The following is a 26,795-nucleotide window of genomic DNA, read 5'->3' as shown; positions in this document are numbered from 1 at the left end:
TATGGAATAAGTTCGTCTCATACTGAGGCCAGCAAATTGCTGTGTACTACGATGTGGAGTGCTCTATGCGTGACACTGGGTGAAGTTCTGGAAGTTCGCGGCTCAAATCTGACGGAGGATGAAGCTTGGGTTCTGTTGTACGCTATAGGGAGACAACTGAAGAACGGTAAAATTGCTTAGCAGATTCTGTTGAATTACAGATACTGATTACCTCTGAAAGTATAACTGGAAGGGCTGTTTGAAAGTATAACTGGAAGGGCTGTTCAAAAATGACCGCTGTCCAAAACTTACCGGGCTCTTGATAAAATGATTAGATTTGTCAAAAAATGCGGCATATCAAATTGTAGAAAGTGTAGAAAATTTTCGATTAAATATATGAAATAATATGATTTTATCAGATTATGACTACCCCATTAGAATATCAGTTTGTGTAAAGAATCCATCTATATCAAATTCGGTTCAATAGCAACCTGCAAAGATATTGGAGTAGAAAATTTTGGTTCGAAAAAAATTCGAAAAATGCCGTCACTTACTACGATTGCATCGCAATAATATCCTGATTAGGTGAAGGTATTCACTAATGATAAATTTTCTTTAGTACCGGACGGAATATCCAAGAATTTTGTTATCGCTCATGACAACGTGCAGCTTCACCGCAATGGCGGTTTGTCAATCAAATTTGTGAGCAGAGATCAAGACGCATTTCCGGAACTGCATCAACACGGGGCTGATATTGAAAATGTAGGGTCAAAGATCTTAATATGCTGGAACACATACTGAATTAAATTCATTCATTATAGCAGGCTTCACTTGTAGTTTTTTCTCCGAGGTGGACGGTAGCAGAGTACTCTTATTTTTTGGAGTAGCCTACTCAAATAATTTCTACTTACTTGCACTACTTTATAGTGTTTATATTTGTGGTTTAGTTCCACCGCTACTTTAACAGTTTATGTAAGAAAACTACTTAATAATTAGGGTTGTTCAAAAATTACTTTTTCTTTGAATTTTTCGGGCTGCACACCAAGTTCAACTTGATTCAAACCTGTAGCAGTGAAACCATTCTAGTTATATAACTTTATTAAAAAATTTATATTTTTTAAATTTACTGAAAAGCACAAGGAAATGTTGAAACGTCCACAAAGAACGATGCACAGCAAATTTGGTTGAATTCCAACTGGTAGAAGCCAAGTTATTGGTGTTTGAAAATTTGGATTTGAGATAATAGTATTTGCAGTGGCCAGTGTTAAATTAATAGCCTAATTGAAGAATTTGCCACCGAAATACTATTTTTTTAAATCCAAAATTTGGGACCTGCTGTTACCAGTAAAATTTGCAAAAAAGTTATTTTTGTACAGCCCTAATATACCTAGTATGATATTTTGTTTCAGGCATTAATTTATAGCCTGGGCATGAGCCTTCTCGTGTGCCTACAAACGGGTCTTCCCCAAGGAAAATCTTTGAGCATTACAGATGACCTGCAGGATGTAATCGGTATCATGATATCACCAAGGTGCACCACAAGGTGAGAAATACTTTGTAAGGGCTGTTCTATGCCCGATATTCCAACAGTATTTGTGATGCTGAACGAAGTATCGTGCGGCACCGTCTTGTAGCATGTTGGAGAATATTGAAGATATGAGCTCATGATATATCACCAGCATTTTCATGATATCTTATCGCCTGCAGCAAGTTCAAAGAAATCATCGAACACGAAAGATTTCAGTGCGGAGACTGGGAATGTCACGTTACAGAATGCTTCAAGGAACTATACAAGAGCATATTCGGAAGCGTTGCCGACATGCAATTGTACCAGGTAGGTGTCCACATGTCTTGCCAACTTGATATTACCAGTTATCTTATTCGAGAGAAATGCCGGAAAGCTAATTCTAGTCTAATATGTGAAACGTTTCTATGCGCTCATTCCAATTCTAATCTAATTTCTGGTTTTGAAAATGCTGCAGGTGAACTGCGTAGTACGAAATGATCCAAGCTTGGTGCACGGACATTTCCATTCTTGAGCTTCTGAGAATTAACTTTGATGATGATTCTTTGATGTATTTCTTTCTAATTGAATTCGATTTCCAAGATTTTGCTGATTCAGTAATTCTAATTCTAGTTAATTTTGATAAAAACTGTGTAGCTGAGGTCGTAATCTGATTGAAAAAAGCTGGAATTTTCTAGTTATACCGAATAGGGTTGATGCGTGAAACGGCGATTTATCAAAAGAAATTCAGGCCGGTGACGTCTGATGTTGCGATACGATTGTTGATATACTGGTTCAATGTTCTTTCTAATTCTCTTCTAGTTGCTGACCATTACCCTTGGCGAGTGTCAGCTGAAAATATTCGAGTTCATTTCAATATGAATATACTATTCAATTGGATATTGAAGTTTTGTACCTTTACGAAGATCTTCGAAGGAATGTCTTAAATTATTATGTGTTTTGTAATTCCATAGGACTGTGTACATTTGATGGATGATCTACCAAGACAGAGCCATGTAGAAAACGCTGATAAATCGGTACAAGTATCGGAAGAGTGTTGGTGAGTCTTGGCATCTCAATATACTGATTATCTCAGACGTATTGTTTGATTGAAGCGACTTCTCATGCCATACATATGCTATACTTGATTTCTTTGATTATGAAATTCTACGCATGAGCTTGCACTGTATGCAATCAGTCAATCATACGAGGCTCGCAGTGACGATCTATGATACACAGTGTGAAAATTTGGGCTGGGAACAATATTGGAGTACTCGAAATTTGATTGAGCATTAGTTCTGAAGATTCGAAGTGAATCAATCCTTGACGCAAGATGACAATCTTATTAACAGTAAACTGAACGGAGAGTTGAATTAATTCATCAATGAGAATTATGGGATTGATACTATTTTCCACCGGGGAGGCTGTAAATCTCGATTGGTGCTATTGCAGCACACGAAAATGTAGTACATAGCTACGCACTAGGGTTGATCAAAAATTTTTTTTTCCAGATTCCGGGTATTCACCAATCAAATTATTAGTTTGCCTGAAAAACCGATTTCCTCCGAATTTGGCTCGATTTCAACCAGTAGAAGCCGACGATTAGAATTTTTGAATTTTCTGTCAAAGAAATTGAACATTTTTTCCAAGTTTACTGTCAATCGCATGAAATCATAAAGTTGGCTAACAGCTCGCTTCTACAGCATGGGGTTATTGCAGTTGAAAGTTTTAAATTTACAAAAATAACATTGACAGAGGGATTTCCCAACATTATTAATGAAAAACTCAAATTACTTCGCTTCTAAGGGTCGGAATTGGGTCAAATTTGTTTCGCACCGGTTTTGCGGACAACTCAACAATTTAACAGGGTTTACAGTAAAATTAGAAATTTTTTTAAATTCAAAAATTTCAATTGACTCATCGTCGGGCTTTTACTGGTTGGAGTTGACCCAAATTTGGTGTGCAGCGTTTTTTCAGACAACCCAACAATTTAATCAGGGAATCCTCGGAATTTGAAATAAAAAGTTATTTTTTAACAACCCCAGTACGTACGCTACTGGAAATACATATCTGTGACACTGTGAAGTCTTGATCAACCAACAGCATGATCGTCGAAAAAATACCAAATTATCTTAAACGTGATGTAGAAGCAGCATTATAATTGTTGTGGTCGCATGACAGGTACTTATTTCAACTTCAACTTCAACAACGCGTTCATTCTATGAATCTGTGGTGACGTTATAATAGGTAATACTCGGATACTTGACTCGAAGCCTAATGCTCAGATACTCGATTTTGCCCAGCCCTACTGACAATGCATGTTCGCATGACATGATTACCAATTTACAGTGAGCCTGTCGCTCATTCGAAAGTTGCAAACGAATCACTACAAAAAGAGGTTGACGAATCTTACGCAGGTACTATGTCGTGCCGTGTTGCACGTTAGTGTGATGCTGTATTGGTGATAGGCCCCTGTTTTGGGTGGCGTTACATATTGTGGGAGAAATTTTCGCTTTACAGAATATTTCCTCCTTTGACGAGTCTCTTTGACGTACAGAACTTCAATATATGAATGATTAATATATCGGTATTGAAAGAAACCTGAATATTTCCGACTGACCATTGTTAGGGGTAATTGTCAGCAACAAGTAAAGATTTTCTATCATTTTAATTCTCTTCTAGCTGCTGATGATTACCCCTGACGAGAGTGTCAGCCGAAAATATTCGGGTTTATTTCAATATGAATATGTTATTATTCAATTGTATATTGAAGTTCTTCGTTCAAATCTGGTATTTTTGGTGTTTATAATAGGCCCATGTACCTCTGGCTATTCTGCCTGTGAAGAGTATAGTTGACAACAAACTGTGACAGACGTTCTATTGATGTCATGCATTGATACGTATGTTTGTGAATGCGGCGTTCTCGTGGTAGATCTGCGTGAAAGAACCCGGATTTTCTGTAGTGGTGTGATTTTTTGTCTTTATTAGGCTAGTTGTTTTTGTGGCCCACCGAATGTTGTGTTAAAAGACATGAATTCGTGATATTTGATCAGATTTGGTCAGAGATGTATCAAAGCTACACCGTAGACGTAGAAAATGTAAGGTCTGAAAAGCAGCTTACTGAAGTAAGCAGTTTTGATAGGTAGATTTGATGGAGGATTCGCATACTTTGGGCAATTAATATGTGGTGGCCACTTGTCACATTTGAAATTGCAAGATGCATCTGCGCAACTAATGCAAAATGAATAATGCCGGCACAACAGATAGGTACAATCTTTGCATGTGAATTTAGCAGAATCGTTAATGTAGAAATTGAGTAGTTTGCCTAATAAACTGATATAGAAAAGTGGTTTAAAAACAAGCATTCGATTCAGTATGCGTGTAGGATGCAAACTTGTTCCTAAACTACTTTCCAAGCTCCAATAGCTCTAGTAGTAGGTAGTTTTCATGTAAAACACTAAAGTGGAGATGGTCAAAAACAACCACTTGATTCAGTACTGCAAGGAGGATGCAAACTTATTCCTAAACTACTTTATACTTTTCAAAATAATTGTAGAAAGTCGTTCTTTTTGCCTAAAAAACTTGCATGTGATGAAAAATTCTGCCATTGGCCAACATTTGTTGGATGAATCCTGCTTGATTGAAAAATTATCAAGACAGTAGATTTCGTGTTGTCGGGAGTGGCCCTTCACACTTTCATTTGGGTGCCTTGGAGTCGAAATCAAAATACGCCAACCAAGTCTGTGCCTAGAGAAGGAGTCCGTGTACCATCTAAAAATAGTGCATTGAGCTTGAACGCTCTCATCGCCCCGATTATTCGAAATTTCAAGCCGGTGATGTCATATTTTGTGACATGATTGTCTGGGGATTGTAGATCTACAATGGTCTTTCCAATTATCTACTGGTTGCTGACGATTACCCCTGATGACTGCGAGCCGAAAATATTTCAATATATATCTCAATATGAACATGCTATTCAATTGTATATTGAAGTTATGTAGATCCATGAAGCTCTTCAAGAAACTTATTCTTAAACTATTTTCTATTTTCGTAATAAAAATATTTGGAAGTAATTAGCTTCTCCTAAAAAACTGAAGTGGAAGTCGTCTGAAAACATAACTGTTTGATTCAGTATTGCGAGTTGGCGAGACCAGAACTTGTACTTTGAAAAAGTACTTGTACTTCGTTACTTACTGCCTCTGTATTTGATGCAGGAGCAGATGAAGTCAACGATACCAAGCTATGTCCACCTACAGGCAGTCAGCCGGCTGCACTCCTAATCGACGAAATGTCATCCAGCAAATCGACTGCAGATGGCCACATTCGCAAGGTTCAATGTACTCCCAAAATGAGCTCAATGCTATTCTGTAACGAACCTCCTATGCAGCTCAATTACTTGGTATGTTGATTCTAGTTTCGATAGAATTGTATATTTTTGTCCCTTATGCGTTTGCGGCATATACATCGACTCGTGATATATATACGCACAATCTGTGCATATGCATACCATGAGTGCATGATGTGCGTACGCCGGTATGCCGCTGGACAAGAAGTGCAGATATAGCTTTGTAAGGATTTCCAAGTCTTGCACCACCCCTCCATGCTATCTATGCCAAGCGGGGAAGCTATGGATACCAGTGTTAATAATCAGGTCTTTGGTCTGACCCGATCAGGCATGGAACCCACGACCTACTGATCAAGAAGCCGGACGCTCCACCATTGCACTTTCTTGGTGATCAGCTATTACTGAATAGGGTTGGGCACACCATTGAGTTGATTTATGAATGAAAATTGTAGTTTCAGGTAGGCTTACTGAAATATGCTCTCATTTAACAATAAGAATTAGAGTTTGGATACTGTTTTTCATTGCGGTACCTTTGAAACCCTGATGGTTTTATCGCATAAATGTGAAGTCGTGATTAACCTACCTAGTCTCGAAGTGCAATGAAATAAGTATGGTCGAAAAAATATCAAACGATCTGTAATGTAATATAGAACTGGCAATATAATCTTTGTGGTCTCGAATTTTCAACGTCATTTTTACTGTTATGACGTCATGATAAGTGATATTCGACTCGAAGGCTAATGCTCGATTCAGAATCAAATCACTCATTTACTCAATTTTGCCTAGCTCTATCATCAAATTCATCGGATACCTTCATTTTTAGCGAAAATCGTCAGATTTCAAAAAAGCATCACACTTAACGGTGGAGTATGTAAACCACAAGAAATTGAGGATCAGTGTTAACGTGTCGGAATTAACCTGCGGCCAAGTGCTCGGAGTTTCAGTGTGCCATTTGATAGCGCCGCTCGATCCAACTTCATTTTGCCTTAGTGTACTTATAGGTAAGTCAGTGTTTATATTTGAATTTGTCTAACGCCATCAATACGTGGGGTTGCTGTCAGTTAGTTGATCCGGGAAAATTCTAAATTGCTGATCGCATCATTCCGAGTATTTCGGAAGCTGTAAAAATAGTTGCAAAAACTTACCCTAGTAATTAGTTATTCTGCCCAGCACTTCTGATTTGTGAAACTTAGTGCTGGAAAGTATGCTTGGAATGTTGAAGCCCTGTGCCATAGGTCATACAGTGAATATTGATCACAATTTGTAGTGTGCTGAAGTACCAATTCTTAATAGGAGCCTACTACTAAATTAGCAATGTCGATACAGACGGTGAATATGTATTCATGAAGCCAGAAGCGTCTTTGAAGGATATCACAAGCGCATACTTCAAGGATGAAGAGCCGCACTTCTTTCTGCGAATGAAGTTTATTCCCGACGATCTGAATTCTGTATTGTAAGTTGCATTTGTAGCACTCTGAATTGGACTTGTACAAACTGCCAATTTAGTTAGTTGACGGTCAGCTAATCACTACTTTTTGAGTAGTTCTAGTTCTAATTGCGGCTTTGGAAAAGAGTAGTTCTAGTTTTAGTCACACATTTGAATAAAATTGTTGCCGAACATATAGAAAACATGTGTTGTCGTTTGGCATGAATCGCGCGATACTGGTTTTCTGTTGTGTGATGTTCTTCCACACATTGCTAGCTCAGAGTCATCACTACTAACAATGGCGTATCAATAGGGTGGGTTTTAGGGTTCGAAACCCTCTCTATTTCCGCTGATCTGATCAATTTCTGATAAAATTAAAATTAACGGTTTGCTTCAGAATTGAATCTAGTTATTTCTGTTTCATTTAAAAAAAATATTTTTAAAGGAACCGTGTTAGTTTTAGTTCTAGTTGCGAGTTTTGAATTGTAAGTAGCTCTAGTTGTAATTGAGCATTTGTAAAGCCCGGTAGTTTGTACAAGTCTTTTTCAATGTAGTTGGTTCTAGTTCTAGTGCTCGACGCGAGTTTTGAATAGCGATTAATTCTAATTCTAGTGGCGGTTTCGAGAAGTGAGCAGCTCTAGTTCGCATTTAGCTGCATCTAGTTGCGCATTTTCAAACTCCAGTACTTTGCGCAAGTCTGTTCTGAATCACTCTGGTCACGACGCAAATTTTTTTCAGAGATGATCACTTGATGACTGCGATCTATATGCAAACGCGAAGAGATATATTGGAGGGCTGTCTGCTTTGTAGCTTTGAGGAAGCGCTGCTTCTGGCCGCGTACTCGCTCCGATATGAATTCGATGAGTTAGAGGTAACTTGTGTGGTTTATAGCCTATTCGATGTTCTCTCTACAATTCTGTACTAGTTGCTGATGAGTGTCAGAAAATAGTCGGGCTTATTTCGATATGAATATAACATTCGATTGTATAAATAACGTTGTAAATTCGGCATTATTACTACAAAGTTGGGTCCCTTTTTACACAAAGTTGTAGTAGCTTGCTATGAAACATCAGGTAGTAAATCTAATCTATATAAGCTCCACGATTTTGGACATTCCAACTGTTACCATGGCACTCGTAATTTCTCATGGTCTTGCCATCATTCTGTTGCCATGTCCTTGTTTATGATACCATCCTGGGACAGAAAAGTGTCTTCCTGAAGGTCGACTCAACTTGGTGCCAGGAGTCGGTCTCGTTCTCATTCTTGGTGCGGGTACTTGCTTTGGGACCTCACATCTTTGCGTAACGTAACAGACTCTCGTTGGTCACGCCGTTCTGTTCTGGGGTCTCCGGTTTCCACGATACGTGCTTGTATAACGTGCTGTGTTCCTTCGGCCGGTTGTCCAGCAGGTATTCGTCGATTTTATCTGTTAGTAGGAGCACAGTTGAACATTTCTAAATTAGATTAGAATTGAAATTCCTGATTCGCAATTCGCAAAAACTTGATTAATTACTGGATTACAAAGAAATACAACAAAAATAAAGTTCAAACCTTGTTCTGGCTCATACGAATAGTCTTCCAAAGGCACGGGGTCAGGGAGGAATATTGTCTTCTTTTGTATCTAAATCGATTCTTGGTGATCAGTTTGATGAAAATTTCATACGCGTTGAAATTGACACAAAATTCAACTTGCTATATCTGCTAGAGCAGGGTTTGTCAACTATTTTTTAGCAAAGGTCCGGTACAAGAATTTCAAATTTGCATAGGTCCTTTATAACATTCATGAAACAATTTACAGTCATACAAATGACTATATAAGATCCAGTAAAGTGGTATTAGCAAAAGCAATAAGCGAAATGTATTTATTGTTTCGTTAGTCTCAGCTAGTGGGAGAACTAGCATTTTTTGGCACTCTTTGCAAATCAACGACAATGGATCGGGTTCTGTTAATAACGAGCACATAATGAGACAGATAAGGTGCGAATTCAACACTAAAAGATCAGTATTCGGACTACAGTTCAACAGTTGAGTAGTCTGGTGGCAGTGGCACAAATAGTCCATGTTATACTACTGACCTGCCACACGAAAGGCGCAATCATCGTGTAATTTGCTTCGTTGACCATAAGCTGAACCGGTGCTTCCACATCCAACTTGTGTAACGTCACCATAAAATGCTTTCGTATGATGCATTCCGGTCTCCAGAGATTTTCCCAAGGTATTTCCTACAAGCACTAAGTAGTAACATGTATTTCAATAGGTTACCATATGGAATATGGGATACCATTTTGTTAGCGTCGATGCTGCACAGGGTCCTGTCTTTTGGTTCCAAAAATATAGCTAGGTTCCTTCCATATTCCATGCTGACGTTGAAGCAACTGTCCATGTAGTGTAGCCAACCTGGCATGCTCTCAATTCCTTTCTGAAAGTTCAAGCAGATATAGTAGTCCTCGTCGGTACTTGTGTAGGCAAACTACCTTTTTTACTTGAATTAATACTTCTACTTCTACTCAGTGATGCGATTGGTATACAATGTTCTTTTCTATTCTCTAGTAGTTGCTGACGATGACTCCTGACGAGTGTCAGATGAAAATATTAGGGTTTATCTCGATATGAATATAACATTCAATTGTATATTGAATCTCTGTACCTCCAAGACGTACCAACGATGACTAATTGAGTTTGTGGCTGAAGTTTGTTACTGTAGATCACATAAAACCCCACCTGTAACACATGAGGTTGATCTTCACACACGAGAATGGATAGGAATTGTTTTTTCCGCCTTTCCATGCTCTTGAACAAGTAAACAGCAATTTTCTTCACTAGGATATCCTGGTCCTGAAATTTTGAAAGATTGGAGGGTATTACCATTGCTTCATTATGTTAGGACGCGTTTTTAGTCTAAATCAATGGGATAAAGCAATGTGTGGATAGTGCCTTACCGACATTACGTGGAACGCGCACACGTTGGCAAGTTCTTGGGTTTGAAACATAACGGAATCACTGGAACGGAATATGTCGACATCGAGGTTTTCCCAAGAATTACTCGTGTAAACGTTGCGATATTTTATTACAATGTCCTTGGCTTTGATATCTGCACAGAAGTATCGCAATGTTATAGGAAATTTATCCTTATGGTATTGGAATTTCTGAGTCCATCTAGTCGTAACCAAGACATTTCATTGATAACGGAACCATTCATATGGGCCAATGCTGTTAAGAGTGTGTGAAAAAGTCAAGAGACAATTGAAAAATTTTCAATTTTTCCAAATCAGATTAGAATTACTGAATTCACAAGAACTTAGAAATTGAATTAAATTCCGAATTACAAAGAAATACAACAAACAACAAGTTTACTCCATTCTCCATAGCTAATCAGAGTTCATTCTCATCAGTACGAGAATGGTAAACGTTTTTACACCAACCTTGGCTTGTTTCGGACACCACATTTCTCCTGTAACATTTAATGAGAAGAACCAGACAAAACAATTACAATTGAAGCAAATGGACATTTCATAAATGAGAAATGAGATTAGAATTACATTACCGGCATTTCCTCTAATTAGACAACTAAAATTATCTACCTGTCCAAGACTACATCAAGCCCCTTGGCATACCCTTAACATGGATTCATATTATTGTTAGATCCAGCATTAATTAATCAATATTGGTAATTTACAAATTGGTTTATAGCCGGCATTCTATCTTATTTACCTCCTTCCGTTCCTTTGAGATTTTGCGACTGCTTTGTTTCCGGAATTGTACCTCCAGTCTCGTTAATCTTTGCTATGCTGGTTATCAACCTGCAAAAGAGGGTTGTGATGTGTCTGTGATAGTACTCCGAAAAAGTATTAGCACATCGTTACTGGCCACCTCTGCTCGTATCTGAGGGTAATTGGGTTTGATAAAATCATAGCGACTTTATGTTTTTCAAAATATAAGTATGAGTAGAAAGTAATTTTGCCCAAAATATGCACAACTAAAATTGTAACTAACAGTCGAGCAAATAGTCGAACGCTACTACGAATTCCAAAAAATTTGTACTGTGTAGCATTCTTACCTGACGGTGATTGGTTTGTTCAGTTGCAAGTTTTGTGGTTCCATGCTGATGGCTGCCGATATCGGCACAAGGTCCGGTGCCTTGTCACTTATTACTGGTAGTTTAGAGGTGAAGGGTACTTGCTGTATATCCATCACTGAGAGTCGGATCAATCCTTTTGTTGGTATTGCGTTTTTTGGAACAGTTATCCTGTCAATAATGATACATTTGTAACTTGAGCCGATGACTAGTAACCTTGCTCTGTGATCGTTATGTTATTGATAAGAGCTGACATTGGCACTTCCTCTATCTCGCGACACAAACCTGCAGCTTGAACAAGATATTTCCCCTCCTTCCGAAGTTAAGACTTTTGAAGTCACATCCATCCAACTAGGATTATTACTTCTCTTTGCGAAAATTGGGTCTCTCTTCATGGTGACGGGAAGTCCGATGTTCTGTGTTATTGGCGCCGATTGCTGCAGTGGAGCCGCTGGTGCCGTCGGCGCCGTCTCTTCCGCTAATCTGATATCGCGGTCTTGATTTGGTGGTAACGGGAGGTTGTCTAGTGACACGCGAACTTGGTACCCTGCGTCCGGGTTTGTGTAGTTGAAATTGTGGGTTCTGTGTGTAAAAATGTTGTTAGACTCGAGTCCAAATCCAAGTCATATGTTCACTGTTCGTTATCGAGTTCGAGTCAAGTTCGACTCGGTATTTTGAAACTATCGGGTGATATCCAACCAGATTACCGACATTTCGCTCTAATTAGTCTAATTAGACAACTAGAATTATCTTGTTTTCCAAGTCTGTCGAGTATAAGTCGAGTGAATACATGAAGTGACTCGAGTCGAGTTATTCTCCATTTTCAGGAAAAGGACTCGAGTCAAGTCAGCCAAAAATTGTGACTTTTCCATCTACTCACTTGTCATCTCCTCTCAGCTTTACTTGGACTTTGCTTTTTCCCCGGGGAGTCTCGTAATTAAACTCGTGCAGGTCAAGTTTTGGAACTGAAATTTCGCGCTGCGACCGCGCCGGCTGCGGTGGCTTCGAAAATCGGCTGAAATGGAAATTTATGTGATATCGAGGATGTTATCTTGATCACGGAATGGTTGTCTATGACATTAAGGGCTAACTTGAGTTCGAAGACCTAACTGACGGTACATAACCACAATCTACTATTAAATGATATATGAATATTGAAATAAACCGAATATTTTCGGTTGAGACTCTACTCCGAGTCATGTTCGACTTACATATCGAATAATCCACATTCACAATATACAAATTTTCTTCACCCTTAAAGGGGCACTGCGCTCTAAAAATGATGTGGTCTCAAATTGAAGGGCAAAACGAAAGAAAAATTTTGGCCGAAGCCGTTTTCTTCAGAACGCCACCGTAATGGAGCTGTAATGTATTGAAATTTCCAGAGTTGCAGCGCGCTCCAGCAGTCACGCAGAGATCGAACTTTATATAGTTGTCAGCCGATGTTATGAAGGAAATAGAATACACTAGGCCCGATTTTGACATAAATCTCCTGACTGGACATCTTCCGCTGAACGCGGTATCTAAAGCACCTTGGCGTGTACGACATATTTCCTTCATAACATCGGCTGACAACTATATAAAGTTCGATCTCTGCGTGATTGCTGGAGCGTGCTGCAAGTCTGGAAATTTCAATACATTACAGCTCCATTACGGTGGCGTTCTGAAGAAAACGGCTTCGGCCAAAATTTTTCTTTCGTTTTGCCCTTCAATTTGAGACCACATCATTTTTAGAGCGCAGTGCCCCTTTAACAGTTTATGGCCTTAATTTACAAGCAGAATATTGTATTCCATAATTCGCATCATATGAACATGCAGGTTTTTTTCAATATGAATGTAATATTCAACTATACAAAAAGGACTACTATTACCACCTCTGTTCTCAGCCCATGCTGCAGTACTGTACCACAATAATCTATTCAATGTATTAATAGGTGTTACTTTTCTGGTGGATTTGATCTCGCAGGTTGCGGTAACGATCTTGTGAAACTTGGGTTGACGTCGTTGATTCGCCTGTCCTGTATTGTTGGCCCGTTGGTCGTTGTTAGCATGGTCCCGTCTGGATGCCTCCTTATTCTACCTCCTTGATAATTGTTAATTTGATACGTATTGTTCATTACCCCTTCTTCCGGTATTGTACGATTCATCACAATCGAGTTATTCGATACGTATCGTTCGTTCAAATATCGGGCTGGTTGTGGATTTCTCGGTCCCAGGTCACTGACAGTTAGTTGTTTGTCCTTGTACATTGCTGGCCGGCCTGAAACTCCGGACTCTTCGCGGTAAAATGTGGCTTCTCGTGGCGATCCGAATTGTAGTTTTGGTATTGTGGGGCGAGGTGAAAAATCAGATCTGTCTGTGAGGTTGCCTTCTTCCATTAAGGCTTGCTGGACCAGAGGCCTGAAAAAGGATTTGTTCGTAGACTGCTTCCAATTTAATTAATCTTCTCATCTAGTTTCCATCTACTTCCACTCGTGAGTTTTCACCTCTGTAGGCAAAGCTAGTCCTAGAATACGTACTTTTATACTCAACTGCAAACTACCGCTAATTTTATTCGAGTATTTACGGCAATAGTCGTACTTCTGCCTAAGTACTGATGAGGACTACTTTGGCGACCACCTCTTCTCGGATATTATCACAATTATTATATTATTATGATTATATTATAGGTTGGAAAGACACTTGTTTGGTTGCATTGCTCTTCAAAACGGACGTAGTAAGGCTAGAATCGATGTAATTAGGTTTGGAGTCTATGCATCAGAGTTGGGCAACTAGAATATTTTTAGCTTTTCAAAACTAGATTAGAATAAGGATTAAAGCTACACATTTTCTTCCAAATTAGATGACAGTGACAACCATTGAATTTGGAAAAACTTTAAAATCGAATTTATTCCGGATTAGCAAGAAAAACAACAAAAATGAAGCTCAGTTTCTATCAAATCAGATTCATTGTTATAAGCACGCACGAGAATGGCCAATGTCTGTACACCAAGTTTGGCTTGTTTCACTCTCTGCAGTTTACCTGTAGCATTTTCAGGAGGATTCGGAAATTATATTTAAATTAAAAAGAGAGCATAAAAAGATTTCACAAATTATAATACCAGCATTTCACGCTAATTAGTCTAATTAGACAATTACAATTGTCTAGTATTCCAAGTTTGCTATGTATGGGACTTTTCAAAATGAAAATACATTCCTATTTAATGTTTAACAATTCAATGAATGTCGATCGCAGAATGTATTCAAACTCACCTTCTGTCCAACACCTGTCTCACCCTCGGGTCACCTTCTACGACCAGCTCTTCAAGTTTGTTGAACAGCTGCAAGACGTCTCTCATTTCATCCGTGTCGTACTCGTCTTGTAGCGCTCTGTTTTTCTTCGGACGTCGCGCCGGACTGCCACCACTTTTGTTGTTGCTGGAACCTTTATTTGATTTTGATTTTTTGTTAGCTTCTACCGCGTCGTCGACTACATCTTCCAATCCGGGCTTGGATTGTCGGCTGAATGTCTTTTGCACTCTTTTCCAAACACTACTCATTTTCTTATTCCGTAGTTACCGCGATCTAAAAGTAGTACATTGAGCTTGAGCTATATCTTAGCCTCGATTATCCGATGACGTCATATTTGGTAATATGATTGTTGTTATACAATGTTCTTTCCAAATCTCAACTAGTTGCTGACGATTACCTCTGACGTGTGTCAGCCGAAAATATTTGGGTTTATGTCAATATAAATGTACTGCTCAATTGTATATTGAAGTTCTGTACCTCCAAGAAGCTCTTTAGTTACTGAGATGTGGAAATAGATTCACTTAGTAGATGCTCATTTGGTCCGTGCGACTGAGAGACTGGCACTCTTACTTTGCTAAGACTTTTGATACGTCCTCTCGATATTCTATGCCAGTGGTTATTAACCTTTACAACCCTGGCGAACCTGTACACTAATCAGCAAGCCTTTGACGAACCCCAACATTTTGCCTATTCACAGAAACAAAAATTTACCGCATTCCACATCTAATTTGTTACTGTAGAATAATGTTGCAAAAATGAACTTTGAATCAACAATAGTGTTGAAAGTACACCCACCATTAAAACATGATTTTACAGGAAACAAAAAGATTATGATAAATAAATTCTAATCCATATCAGTGTGACTTCTGTTGTATGATTCTGGTGTGTGTCTTGACTTCCAGCGAACTTCTGGGACTGGCTCAGCGATCCCCAGGAGTTACTGTGATTCCCTGAACCACTACTCTATACCTTACCTATAGCAATGCATTGGAATATGTTCTAATGAATCTACACTTTTATCTTCATTCATAGACATTGCAATTATAGGAAGTCATTTTGGCAACATTTATGGGAGACTTTACTCAATATTTCCCAACTGATATTTGGCACTCAATATTTCCCACCGGCTAGATCATCTCTTTTTTATGTGGACAAATGATGATACTTCTAAACAACGTGATATTTTTACTTCCAACTATAAGTCATTACTGAATCTCACTACGACTGTCGTATGATTGTCTTGAACAGACTCTCAAAGGTAATTCAAGTGCTTGTTTTACAAGCTTAATGAGCCTGACTGTACTGTGTGCTTCTATCTCCCCTTGACTAGCTTGTTTAGATTTAGATACCACCCCGACTAGTCCGGTGTCAGTGACGAGAGCCGTAAATCCGTTATGTATCCATTCTATTGTGGGTTATTATTTATCCAGTTGCTATGTGAGACAAAAATTACTTTTGAGTCATGACAAAATGTCTTCATTGTCAATATTCATGATGAATGTTTACTTTTGATAGCCAGAAGAATTGTTGGGCTTTGCTTTTACGGGTGCTCCCGCCTATTGTTTGTGCTCGGCAGGATAATGGCAGGTATATAGCCGCTATCCGTCTCAAAGATCACTCAATGTTAACTTTGAGCTATTCTTCTAAGTATCTTTTAATTCCTGATGTGCCATCATCGGGTGCATTTAAATTGTAGTTGGCATGCCGTGATATGTATCACTTCATAGCGCAGAACTTGCATAATCCTTGATTTCTGAAATATGTCTGGAGAAAATGTCAATCTTGCAGTGCTTCGGTGATGCAATTCAAATTCTTATTGGCATATTTGAAGAGACTCTTGGAGGTAGGCTGCTGAACTTCAATACGCAACTGAATAATATGGAAAAAAATCTAAAATATGTTTTGATTAAATTTCAATCCTACACCACCTCAGTTGCAATTAGAATTCTTATTGGCATTATTTGAAGAGGTGCAAAACTTCATGTACAATTGTACAATATATATTCAAAATATTCGGGTTCATTTCAATATGCTTGAATAGCATATAGCCTATTATTTGAGATCTCATTTCATGCTGGTGACGTCATATTTCGAGATACGAATGTTGATATACAATATTCTCTCCAATTCTCTACTAGTTGCTGACAATTACCCCTGAGAGTGTCAGCCGAAAATATTCGGGTTCATTTCAATATGAACATACTATTGTATATTGAAGTTCTGTGCCTCCTAGAAGCTATTTCAATATGAATATATTATTCAATGTTATTGACGGTCTCTTCCATTCAAATCTCGACCAGGGGTGGTATTATTATTATTTGTTAGTACAGCCCATTTATTACACGATTCGCAAAATATATTGTACGCCATTGAGCAATAAAATTCCAAGACATGAACTATCATGTAAATTGTGTGTATTTTTCAAAACTTGTGTTCTTTACTACTGCCTGAAAGCATTATATGGTCGATAACAAAGTACTATTTACTTTTACGGAGTACCCTACTCAAGCACACTTTTTGCTACTTGCACTACTTCTAACATAACTACTGTTATGTTTCACCTCCACATCTTCTTTCAACATAACTAGGCCTAAAATACTTGGATCTCTCTTGGAAATTGCTACTTCTCCTGGCTATTCACACTGTTTGCTCAAGTATCAAGTTGTTATGTTTTAGACTACCGTAAACCGGGGTAACTTTGGACAATTTTTTCGAACTTTGCTTGATAATTTTTTTATACCAGTCTCCAGGGGGAATATTTTTTTGTACTTTTTGTGTCATGAATTGAAGATTCGAATTAGCTTTACTCAAAACTTCATTTTCACAAATAAGTACCTTTTTTTTTGTTTTTCCTCTGTCCAAAGTTACCCCTGCATGTGGGGTAACTTTGGACAGGGTTAGAATTTTACTTTATTTCCTCGTGCCTAAATTACTGTGCCTTTGTGTAGCTCCTGCTTAGTGTTGTCTCGGCTTCTGAGTATCACACGTGAGATTGACTGATTGCTTACGTGTTGATTTGAGTTTAGGCAGACGGAAGTGTACAATTATTCGGCACATCACGTGCGATGGTGGAGAGAGAGGTCGACTTTTCATGTTGCGTTGCAGTTGTGCCAATTCCTGTTTTAATCTTTATAATGAACTTCACATCATTATCCCACCAATTGAGGCTTTTTTGGAAAAGTTTAGGTTTCAAAACCCATCATTTATTACAGAAAGTTGCAAAGAAAAGTGTCTGAAAATGGAACGAAATATTCTAGGCCTATCCTGCAGGTGGATCCCTCATAAATTATCCCAAAAGTCTTCAAGGTGATCGGAGAAGGTTAATGCACCCTGTTGACGCAGCAAATTACCCCGAATTACATCTGTGGGTACACCCAGCGTTTTTACAACTTGTTGTAAGTCGATGTTTGCTACATCTTTAATAGCTGGCCAGCAAAATTCATAAGTTTTACCCCGCCTTTCCAGAAAGGAAACAATCAGATCACCATCTTCCGGCTCGCCATTCAAAACCGCAATTACTTCTCCAATGAAATACTTGGTCTTTTTCCTTGCAGAAAAAGAGGTCAAAACCCACGCCCCTCTTCTAATCTGTTCTTTGTCTTCTCTTGCAGATCTCTCGTCATCATCACCAGTCATGATCATATCTTCTTGTTCGCTATGATCATTAAATTCAATCACCAAGGCACTGTCCGCTTCCTGGGGCGATAATCTCGTTGTCATTCTCAATCCGCTCGGTCCTGGCTGATCATCGGAATCTAAAATTTCTGGAGTAACACCCTTTCCAGGAGTAACACTGATTCTTGATTTCCGCTTCTTCTTGGTAGTGTCCTGATTGAACCTTGCAGCTGATAGAATGTCAATTACAGTGCTAGAAACCAATTGTGATGTCTCAAAAAGGTCACCCTGATCTCCTGTGTCATCTGGAATCCTTTTTATTACTTCCTGAGGATGAAATGGGAAAATTCCAGTCTTTTTGAAGCCACTTTGCAATGTGGCTTTTGAAGAGGCTTTCATTGCATTGACCAATTTTTTTAAAAGTACAGGGAAGCAATCTTTAGGCAGTATGGTGAATTTACGTCCTGATCCAGATTTCCACTCCAATATAATTTTTCGCCAGTTTTGCTTCAGAGATCTGAAGTATGACACATCAAGTGGCTGGCAAAGGTGTGTATTATTGGGGGGTAGACAAACAAATGCAATGTTATTATCTTCACATTTTTTTATCACCTCGGCAGAAATGTGGCTAGACAAGTTGTCACCAATGAGAACTTTTTTCCCAGGTAATTTTCTGCAATACGGCAATACTAAACTCATAAACCTATCTTCAAAACAACAGCCATCAAACCACCCACTTCTTGATCTGTTGTAACGTGTCCCTTTTGGCCCACCTTGCATCCATGTTGTCCATAAATGTTCAGACTTGTATACAACATATGGTGGCAAGATTACCCCACTGGCGGTCCCAGCAAACATCAAACTTGTCGCAGATTTTGAGTGGTTTATCACTCTTTCAGGATACTTTACTCCTCTTCTAAATACACACTTCTTCTTGCCTGGATCATCAGATAAATTTGTTTCATCGTAATTTATTATATTTTCAGGTCTTTCAAGGTTGTTGTTAAATTTTCAAAATAGTTGGTTATAATCTCTCTGCTTATGGCAGCCCTGTTCCTCTTTATATTTTGGCAAACTCTCAGTCCAATTACTCTTTCATTTCTCCTTAAAAATCCCTTCAGCCACTCTTCGCCAGGAAGGTTGTTTTTGAACAGTGCAAGATTTCTACCGGTTTTGTCGAGATAGAGTTTTACTAACCTCCGCACTTCATACATGTCAAAAGGAAACCCCCAACTGCTCATGACCAACAAGTGATTGATAATAGCTCTCTCTTCTACATCTGAAAGGGCTCTAGGTCGACCTTGCGGCAGTCCATGAAGACTTCTGAGTCTATTGTTCAATGTTCCTCTCCTGACTCCATACTTCTCACAGGCCCTTCTTATTGATGAACCTGCCTTGCATGCATCAATTGCCTTCTCCAATTGACTTTTGGAATAATTCTGATAAGGTCTAGCACCTACACTAGCCTTGTACTTGCGCACCATTGCTAAGATCTGAAAATAGTTGAGAATGCACCTGAATGAAGATAAAGCAACATCAATGCCTGAGTTTGAACACTTATTGTAAACTGTCCAAAGTTGCCCCCTTTTCATTAAAAATCATGGGGCAACTTTGGACATGACCATATCAGATATCAATCCAAGGCAGATCCCACTGAGCTTTGTTGTGTGGCTTTGGAGAGCTAACAGCCTTCTGCTGCCAACTTTTGAATATATGGCTCACATGTCTTCAATGTTTGGTGGTAAGAAGTTTGGTGACCATCAATTTTGTTGAAATTGACCCCTGTCGTTAATTCATCAACGACGGGTCAAGTTTATCCAGTAGGGATATTAATCCACCTTTTCTTGAAATTACTTGTGGTACCTTCTCCCCCTGAAAAAGAATTAGACTTCCAGCAGCAACACATTTCCATCAATAACCAATTAAATCTTTTACTGCTTACTGTCCAAAGTTACCCTTAAGTCCAAAGTTACCCCGGTTTACGGTACTTCCAATTCTGCTTCGTAGTTTTCCGATTTTTATGCATAACTAGGCCTACTTGTTTGAAAATTTCTTCTACTTGAGATGGTGATGCGATTGTAGATGTGCAATGTCCTTTTCAATTCTCTACTAGTTGCTGACGATTACCCCTGACGAGTGTCAGCCGAAAATATTCAGGTGTATATCAATGTGATTATATTATTCAACAGTACAACGATGACTACTTTATTTAGCCACCTCTGATCTCAACACATCTTTGAATTGTGGTTTCTTTGAACAGGAGTTGTCATCCACTTTTCGCCTGAGAGATTATCTACCCCCGCACATATTAGCTGAACACGACACGACTTACATGCGAGTGTCATTGCGATGTCTACATGCAAGACTGAAAACAATGTCCAGAGAATACGGCAGAACTATGTACTTGAGGAAAGCCGTCCAGTTGGCTGATTTCGGGGCGCATTCAATTTTGATATACCTGGTGAGTCGTTTTTGTATTTTATCTGAATTTTTTTCTGTTCTGCGCGAAGTCGATATTTCAAATGCAATTATATGGTGCATAAAAATGCAAAAAAATTGAATTTTGAAATATGTAATGTAATTTCATTTTGTCTGTATACCAAATCTGTTCAGACGAAAAAATATCATCCCGAGTTCACGGGAAGAATTTTACTCGGACCGCGTGGAATCAAAATCCTACGAATAGTCGGAGAGAAACGCTCGCTGATGCATGTCTTCTCTTGGGATACGCTTGACAAGGTCTCGTACAAGGTATGAATTCAACTGTCGTTACGTACATGAGAGTGGTTTCACGTTTAGTCTGTTGCTTTGTAGAGTATCAGGATTTCGCTTACCACGAAAAACAAAGTGAAGATCAAGTTCTACACAAGGAACGAGAAAAGGTGATTGGATAATGTCACCTAAACGATATGTTGGGCACAATTATTCAAGTACTCTGAATCATTCTGAATCGAGTGTTAATTGTAATAATTCGAGTCGAGTAGGGATAGATGATTTTATGGAGTAATGAAATTGCACGCTCCTTGCCACTAACAATTAAGTTATCAACGAGAATTACGTGCAATAATTACCCGAGGTGTCTCAAGTTGTCAAGTAAGTTGTGTGTGCGATGTTATCTGTTGCATCATAGTGCAAAAACATGTTATCGGTTGTCTGTTGTCATGTTCTTGAATGAAATGGCTGGCTGCTGATAAAAGATACTGCGATTGTAACAGATAGAATATAGATAAGATATATTGTTCTGCAATGATGCGTGCATAAGCATAATTCGTTGATTGTCCGATTTTAGAGTGAAGCTGAGCCATTACCTGTGAGACAATCGTCATGGTCATTATCGGAAATATTTCTGCGTTGGAATTTTACGCAGTGAACAGTTTACACTATGAATTTTGTGAAGTAAAATATTTTTTTTGATGTGTTTACATCACTTTGGTAAATGAGTTCAGGCAAAACATACCCTGTGATGCTAACGAAATGTATTTTCTGTCCAAAATTGCATCCTTTTGCAGCGTGATTTTGATTAGTCATTTTGACTTGGTCATTTAGTAGTAGCCACCCCCTATTTACAGTAGGAAGTATGCGGTCCCAACAATCTAATCTCTTTTTAGTGGCTACTTGAGTAGTTTTATGAGTGGAATTTTAATAAGAAACGTATGAGATAGCCCCTGTGTCACGATAACTAAATATATTTGCAAAGATTGTAGCTATTTGTAGTGTCATTGTTCATTTTATGTTAGTCGCAAAGACTAACTGAAATTAAAGACCTTTTCTGACCCTGACTTTCTACTTGAACTCGAGTACCAGCTGCTTTTAAAACTTACACCATTGAGATACCATTTTTCAGGTCCAAGTACGTTCTGAAAATGCTGGGAGAGGCGCACAGATTTCATCGTTTCTACGACTTCCAAAGCGCGGACCAGTTCACCCATCCTGTGCCAGTAGTGGCTTTAGGTCATGAGACTCTACCGGTAGCAGCACAGCAATCGGCTGCAGAACCGACTAAGGAAAAGGGCTTGCCAGAAAACAAGGGCTCGAACGGAAGGGCGGAAATGGACTCGGTTCAACATGAAAATGAATCCTTGTTTCATCCGGAGATATCTCCGTACATGCCTAATGTTGATGACAGCTTGTACAATGTGACACCTGTGAATGAAACTGAACACGATCTGCAATTCAGGGATTTCCACGACGCTACAACAGATGATAGTCGCTTACATAATTTGGGTAATGACTAGGGCAAGTTTTTGCAACGTTTGCAACTTTTTTTTACAGCTTCCGGCAGCTTCCTAAATACTTGTAAGATATGTAGAATGCGGTTTTAAGCTGTTTGAAGGAATCTTATAGTGCAACTTTTTGCAACTTAAGTCCATTTTTTCATGCAACTTTTTGCAATATTCTGCAACTTTTTTTCGATTTTTCATGGAAGTATTTTCGATTTTGGTGAAATACACGGCCAAATTCGACTGAAACACCGTAAATCTGCACCAAAGTAACACTTTTACAGGTATTTCGGGAGATGAGCCGGAAAATTGACCTTTTTTCTAGTCAACGGAGCAAAATGTGGTCAAAATGCAACTTCTGCAACTTTTGCAACTGCAACTAGTAATGACTCTTAGAAATTTCTGGAGTTTTATGCCTTTGAATGCATCCCTAGTGAGATTATGCAGCAAAATGGTTCCGAGTCGCAAGTCAATCTCACTTTTATAGTTTTGACTCGAGTCAAGTCGAGTCATTTCCAATTCACCACCGAGTCAAGTCCAAGTCAGTGAGTAGAGGGCCAAGTCCGAGTCGTAGTGTTGTGACTCGAGTCCAAGTCTTGTGTTCACTGTTGAGTTTTGAGTTCGAACCACTTTTTTCAACTCTGCTCGAGTGATATCGAATGGTTGCGTTCATATAATCGTAATTTTCGTCAGTCCTTACAGTTTCTGACTATCAGGACTGACAGACGAAATACCTATAATGTGGTGACTTTACTATTCTTCGAAGTTACAATGAAATGTCTGTCTTTGCGGTCCTAGTCCGAGTCGTGTGACTTGATTCGAGTCATACGCAATGACTGGAGTACAAGTCGAGTCAATACACAAATCGACTCGAGTCAAGTCATTATAACCCTATTAATGAATGATAGTTGATTACGTGACATAGTATTGAATCACTCAGGTATTCGATTTTGCGAAGTGCTAAATGTAACTTGCCATATATTCCTATTTGTTTTCTGTAATTTTGATATGCCCGTAGCAATGTTCCTACAGATGCAGTCACAGTTGCGTCAGTCCATGCAAATGAAGCGGAATGCGACCGATACAGTCCCAGTGACATACCGCCACCTGTCCACGATCATCTCACAGACATTTCCAGCTGTACTTCTCATGAAGATCGACACGCTCATTTGGTAAGCACGTATCTCAGTTCATGCTCTCAATAGCAATACAGGCATAGGTGAAAAAATATCCGCCCTGTTAATTACCAATTAAAAATTGGTGATGTACATTTGCTCATCTTAATATGTCTTCAGTTTGCTCAGATAAGCCTTGGTACGTTTTTGAAACGCATATTTATTTTTTTACCCATAAGGCTGTGCTGATGACGAAATTGTTAGTAAGGGTAGCGCAGCATACCTAGCATACCCGGCTGTGTGCCTCTGAATACCGATTGCATGTTTTGCAACTATTATCGTAAGTACGATTTATCGAACAGACCAGTTTCACTTAATTTTGCACCATCCATTTTCAAATGGAATTTATACTCTATGGCAGGGGTGTCCAACCTTTTAGGCCAAAGGGCGACATGCAGTTTACAAATGGTTAAGCGGGCCTCACAGGCATATATTGTTAATGTGTAATCTTAGAAATATGTGTCTGTAAGTATCATTCAAAACCATCGCTTCAAAAATTCGAATCTTGGAAATGTGTATTATCCTCTCTTTCAATTATTATAAAAACAACAACTTGGTAATTTGTAATCTTAGCAATTGCTCTCTTGTAATTCCTAATCGAAACCTTACCGTCTTTTACAGTTATAAAAACAACAAACATGCCAAGAGTAAAGTAAAAAAGTTTTTACCAAAGGACGCCATTTCAATATTGAGTTTGGTTCTGTTCACCCCTAGCAAGTGTGACAATATTTGGAGATTTGAGATTAGACATCATTCATCCACGAAAAACTCTCACCAGTATATGCTATTGACGTAATGACGTTGTATTCTTTGCGTTTCGATAGAGTTTGATTACACACTAGGCGAATTGGCTTATTGAGGTCCACAAAAAAGCAGTCTCTTCTGTATGTGTGCAAATCTCTCACATTTTCAGACCTCTCTCACATCGGTGCTAGACAGACTGGCGCCTGTTACCACGACTTCGAAAGTGCAGGAAGAAGTCTACGATTGCGCCAATAAGAAGATTGACCCTCAGGTAGCATATTTGTGGTCACGTGTAAACTTCATTTCTCAAATCATGTTTTGATGCAGCCGATCTATGACCTACCACCGGCGGAAGATATCTACGCTCAACCTCGTATGTCAAAAAAGGTATGGTTTTCCCACCTTATTTGTGAAATGACATTATGCTCCCATTTTATTTCCAATCTAATTCTGGTTTTCCTGAAAATGCTGCAGGAGAACAGTGTACTGCAAACGAGCCAAGCTTGGTGTACAGACATTTGCCATTCCCGTGCTCATGATAATGAACTCTGACTTGATATGTATTTCGTTCCAATTCAGATTCCAAGTTTCTGTGGTTCCAATCATTCTAATTCTAGTCCATTTTGAAAAAAAATACTGCAACAATCATTTTGATTGTAATCTTATTTGGAAAAGCTGAGAATTTTGTAGTTGTCCAAATCTGTGACATGGAGTTACGGCATTTGTTAACCAAATTGACTCTCCTGAGCCTCAATCGGACGCTTCCAGTTTGCGACTCATTGCAATCTTTCATGACAGAAGAAATCGAGGAACATTTCAAAGAAAGAATCTTCTGCTATAGCCCCGGAAACGATCACGTCAGCTCACATATCTGGGGGTACGTTGTGATGCTCTAAATGAGTAGCGGGGTCGTTTTGTTACATTTAACTCATCGATTCCAGGAGCGTTGCGAGCCTTTCCGTTGAACATCGAAACCGGGAGTCGTGGCGAGGGTGATGGCATCAGTAATTTTTCGGGGCCGGACCAATCGGACCATTTCCATGCTAGGTAACTGGAATTTTGTTTCAAATTATTTTTTTGTAGAATTTTCAGTTGTTTTTTGTATGATTTATTTTCGTCAGTTCAAAAGACACCGACACGATAATGTAACGTGACAAGATAGGAATTTAATTCAAACGGATTGAAATAGAGTAAAATTATACTGGGAGCCTGACCGATTATTATGAATTATATTGCCATTACATTGAAAAAAAATATCTGCAGTCTTCGTGACCTCACAACATGACGGTAGGCAGTCAGAGAAATTTAATTTGCGACTTCAACACTGGAAATATTGATATATTTCTTCGAGTTGTCAAGATGCAGCCATTCTAGTTATGTCGTGTATGTATGTTATGGCTGTAAAACTCTTCTAATGAATGCACTGAGGTTTTGGAGATGCAACTCATGTAAGATGTCATATCTTTCGAACATCGGTTGAATATATCGGGGTTACCGGTGTAGGTGGTAGTTATCGGTATTATCGGTATCGACGCAAAAATCCGATATCGTTAAAAGCCTCTAATTCGACTGATGGACTGATAATGGGATTGAATGTGAGTAAATCTCTTCAAAAACAATTTTCAGACATGCCATCAAAGGAGACGCGGGTGAAAATATCATTCCAGAAGGTTAGTCTATAACTTTTAACAATTTTCATTGTGGAAAGTGATTTTGGGATGAGTTTGTATCACATTTATGAGTGAAATTGCGGCTGGAACCATGTGAAGCTGCCTTATCACGGTAACTGAATATATTTTATATACTATTTGTAGTGTAAGTATTTAGTTTATGTTAGCCACGTTCAATTAACTGCTGGAAGTGTGCAGCCCCTCGGCTAAATCTACTGGAAACTACTTAACTTGAATACTTCTCAAACCTATCATTTTCTGCTTGATATTTCTTGGAAGTCGCTGTTTTTACTTGTACTTGTACTTAATACTGCTGATGTTGGAATCTGACATGAAATTGTAATTATCTTCATTATTCAGATTATCCAAACACCGCTACTGATTTTCAAGAAGTCAAACGGACGGAGCACGAACAGAGTTGATTGAATTCTGGCGAAACTAGAATATCTCTCGTCATTTGCGACTATTTTATACGATATGCTGTGTAGATTTTATTGTAGACATATGTTATCAATTATAGCAGAGTATATTTGTAGTCTCGCGTTCAATTTTGTGCCTCGGGGTGTCGGAGCATTCTTAGACTGTAGCTGTGATGACAGACAATTGATATCATCTGGTTACATCCACTAAGCCGTTCGTTTTGGTAGAGATGTCGAGTTATCACCTTTTTGACATCTGTAACATCAGATCAGTAGCATGTGGACTTTGATTACTTTATAATGTCTCGGTTGCATTGCTGAACATATGCGTC

At 38.7% G+C, this 26,795-nt stretch overlaps 2 protein-coding genes across 3 annotated transcripts; one reads left to right on the top strand and one right to left on the bottom strand.

Moving 5' to 3' along the window:
- Positions 1-48: 48 nt before the first annotated feature.
- On the top strand, positions 49-26,579 carry LOC145459466 (FERM and PDZ domain-containing protein 2-like). Of its 2 annotated transcripts, XM_080338101.1 has the most exons (21): positions 49-166; positions 599-741; positions 1,389-1,522; positions 1,687-1,813; positions 2,458-2,543; positions 3,833-3,900; positions 5,698-5,882; positions 6,652-6,829; positions 7,155-7,281; positions 7,993-8,125; positions 20,496-20,696; positions 20,849-20,986; positions 21,050-21,117; positions 22,080-22,459; positions 23,488-23,627; positions 24,544-24,645; positions 24,702-24,761; positions 25,173-25,251; positions 25,316-25,421; positions 26,001-26,044; positions 26,405-26,579. In XM_080338101.1, the coding sequence occupies exons 1-21, from the start codon at positions 52-54 to the stop codon at positions 26,464-26,466; spliced, it is 2,676 nt and encodes an 891-aa protein (XP_080194227.1). In that variant the 5' UTR covers positions 49-51; the 3' UTR covers positions 26,467-26,579. The 2 variants fall into 2 exon arrangements, with proteins under 2 accessions (XP_080194227.1, XP_080194228.1); XM_080338102.1 differs by lacking the exon at positions 26,001-26,044.
- On the bottom strand, positions 8,187-16,164 carry LOC145459467 (uncharacterized). Its single transcript, XM_080338103.1, has 12 exons — positions 14,582-16,164; positions 13,271-13,729; positions 12,210-12,344; positions 11,615-11,911; positions 11,312-11,500; positions 10,966-11,054; positions 10,194-10,345; positions 9,976-10,089; positions 9,536-9,673; positions 9,330-9,476; positions 8,806-8,875; positions 8,187-8,680 (listed from the first exon to the last, which is right to left on the bottom strand). The coding sequence occupies exons 1-12, from the start codon at positions 14,866-14,868 to the stop codon at positions 8,544-8,546; spliced, it is 2,214 nt and encodes a 737-aa protein (XP_080194229.1). The 5' UTR covers positions 14,869-16,164; the 3' UTR covers positions 8,187-8,543.
- Positions 26,580-26,795: the final 216 nt, after the last annotated feature.

This window comes from Botryllus schlosseri, chromosome 16 (genome assembly GCF_051294905.1).
Source record: "Botryllus schlosseri isolate E-star chromosome 16, Bs_hap1, whole genome shotgun sequence".
NCBI lineage: Eukaryota > Metazoa > Chordata > Ascidiacea > Stolidobranchia > Styelidae > Botryllus > Botryllus schlosseri.
Note: the sequence above shows the minus strand (reverse complement) of the source record. Positions and strands in the feature narration are given on the sequence as shown.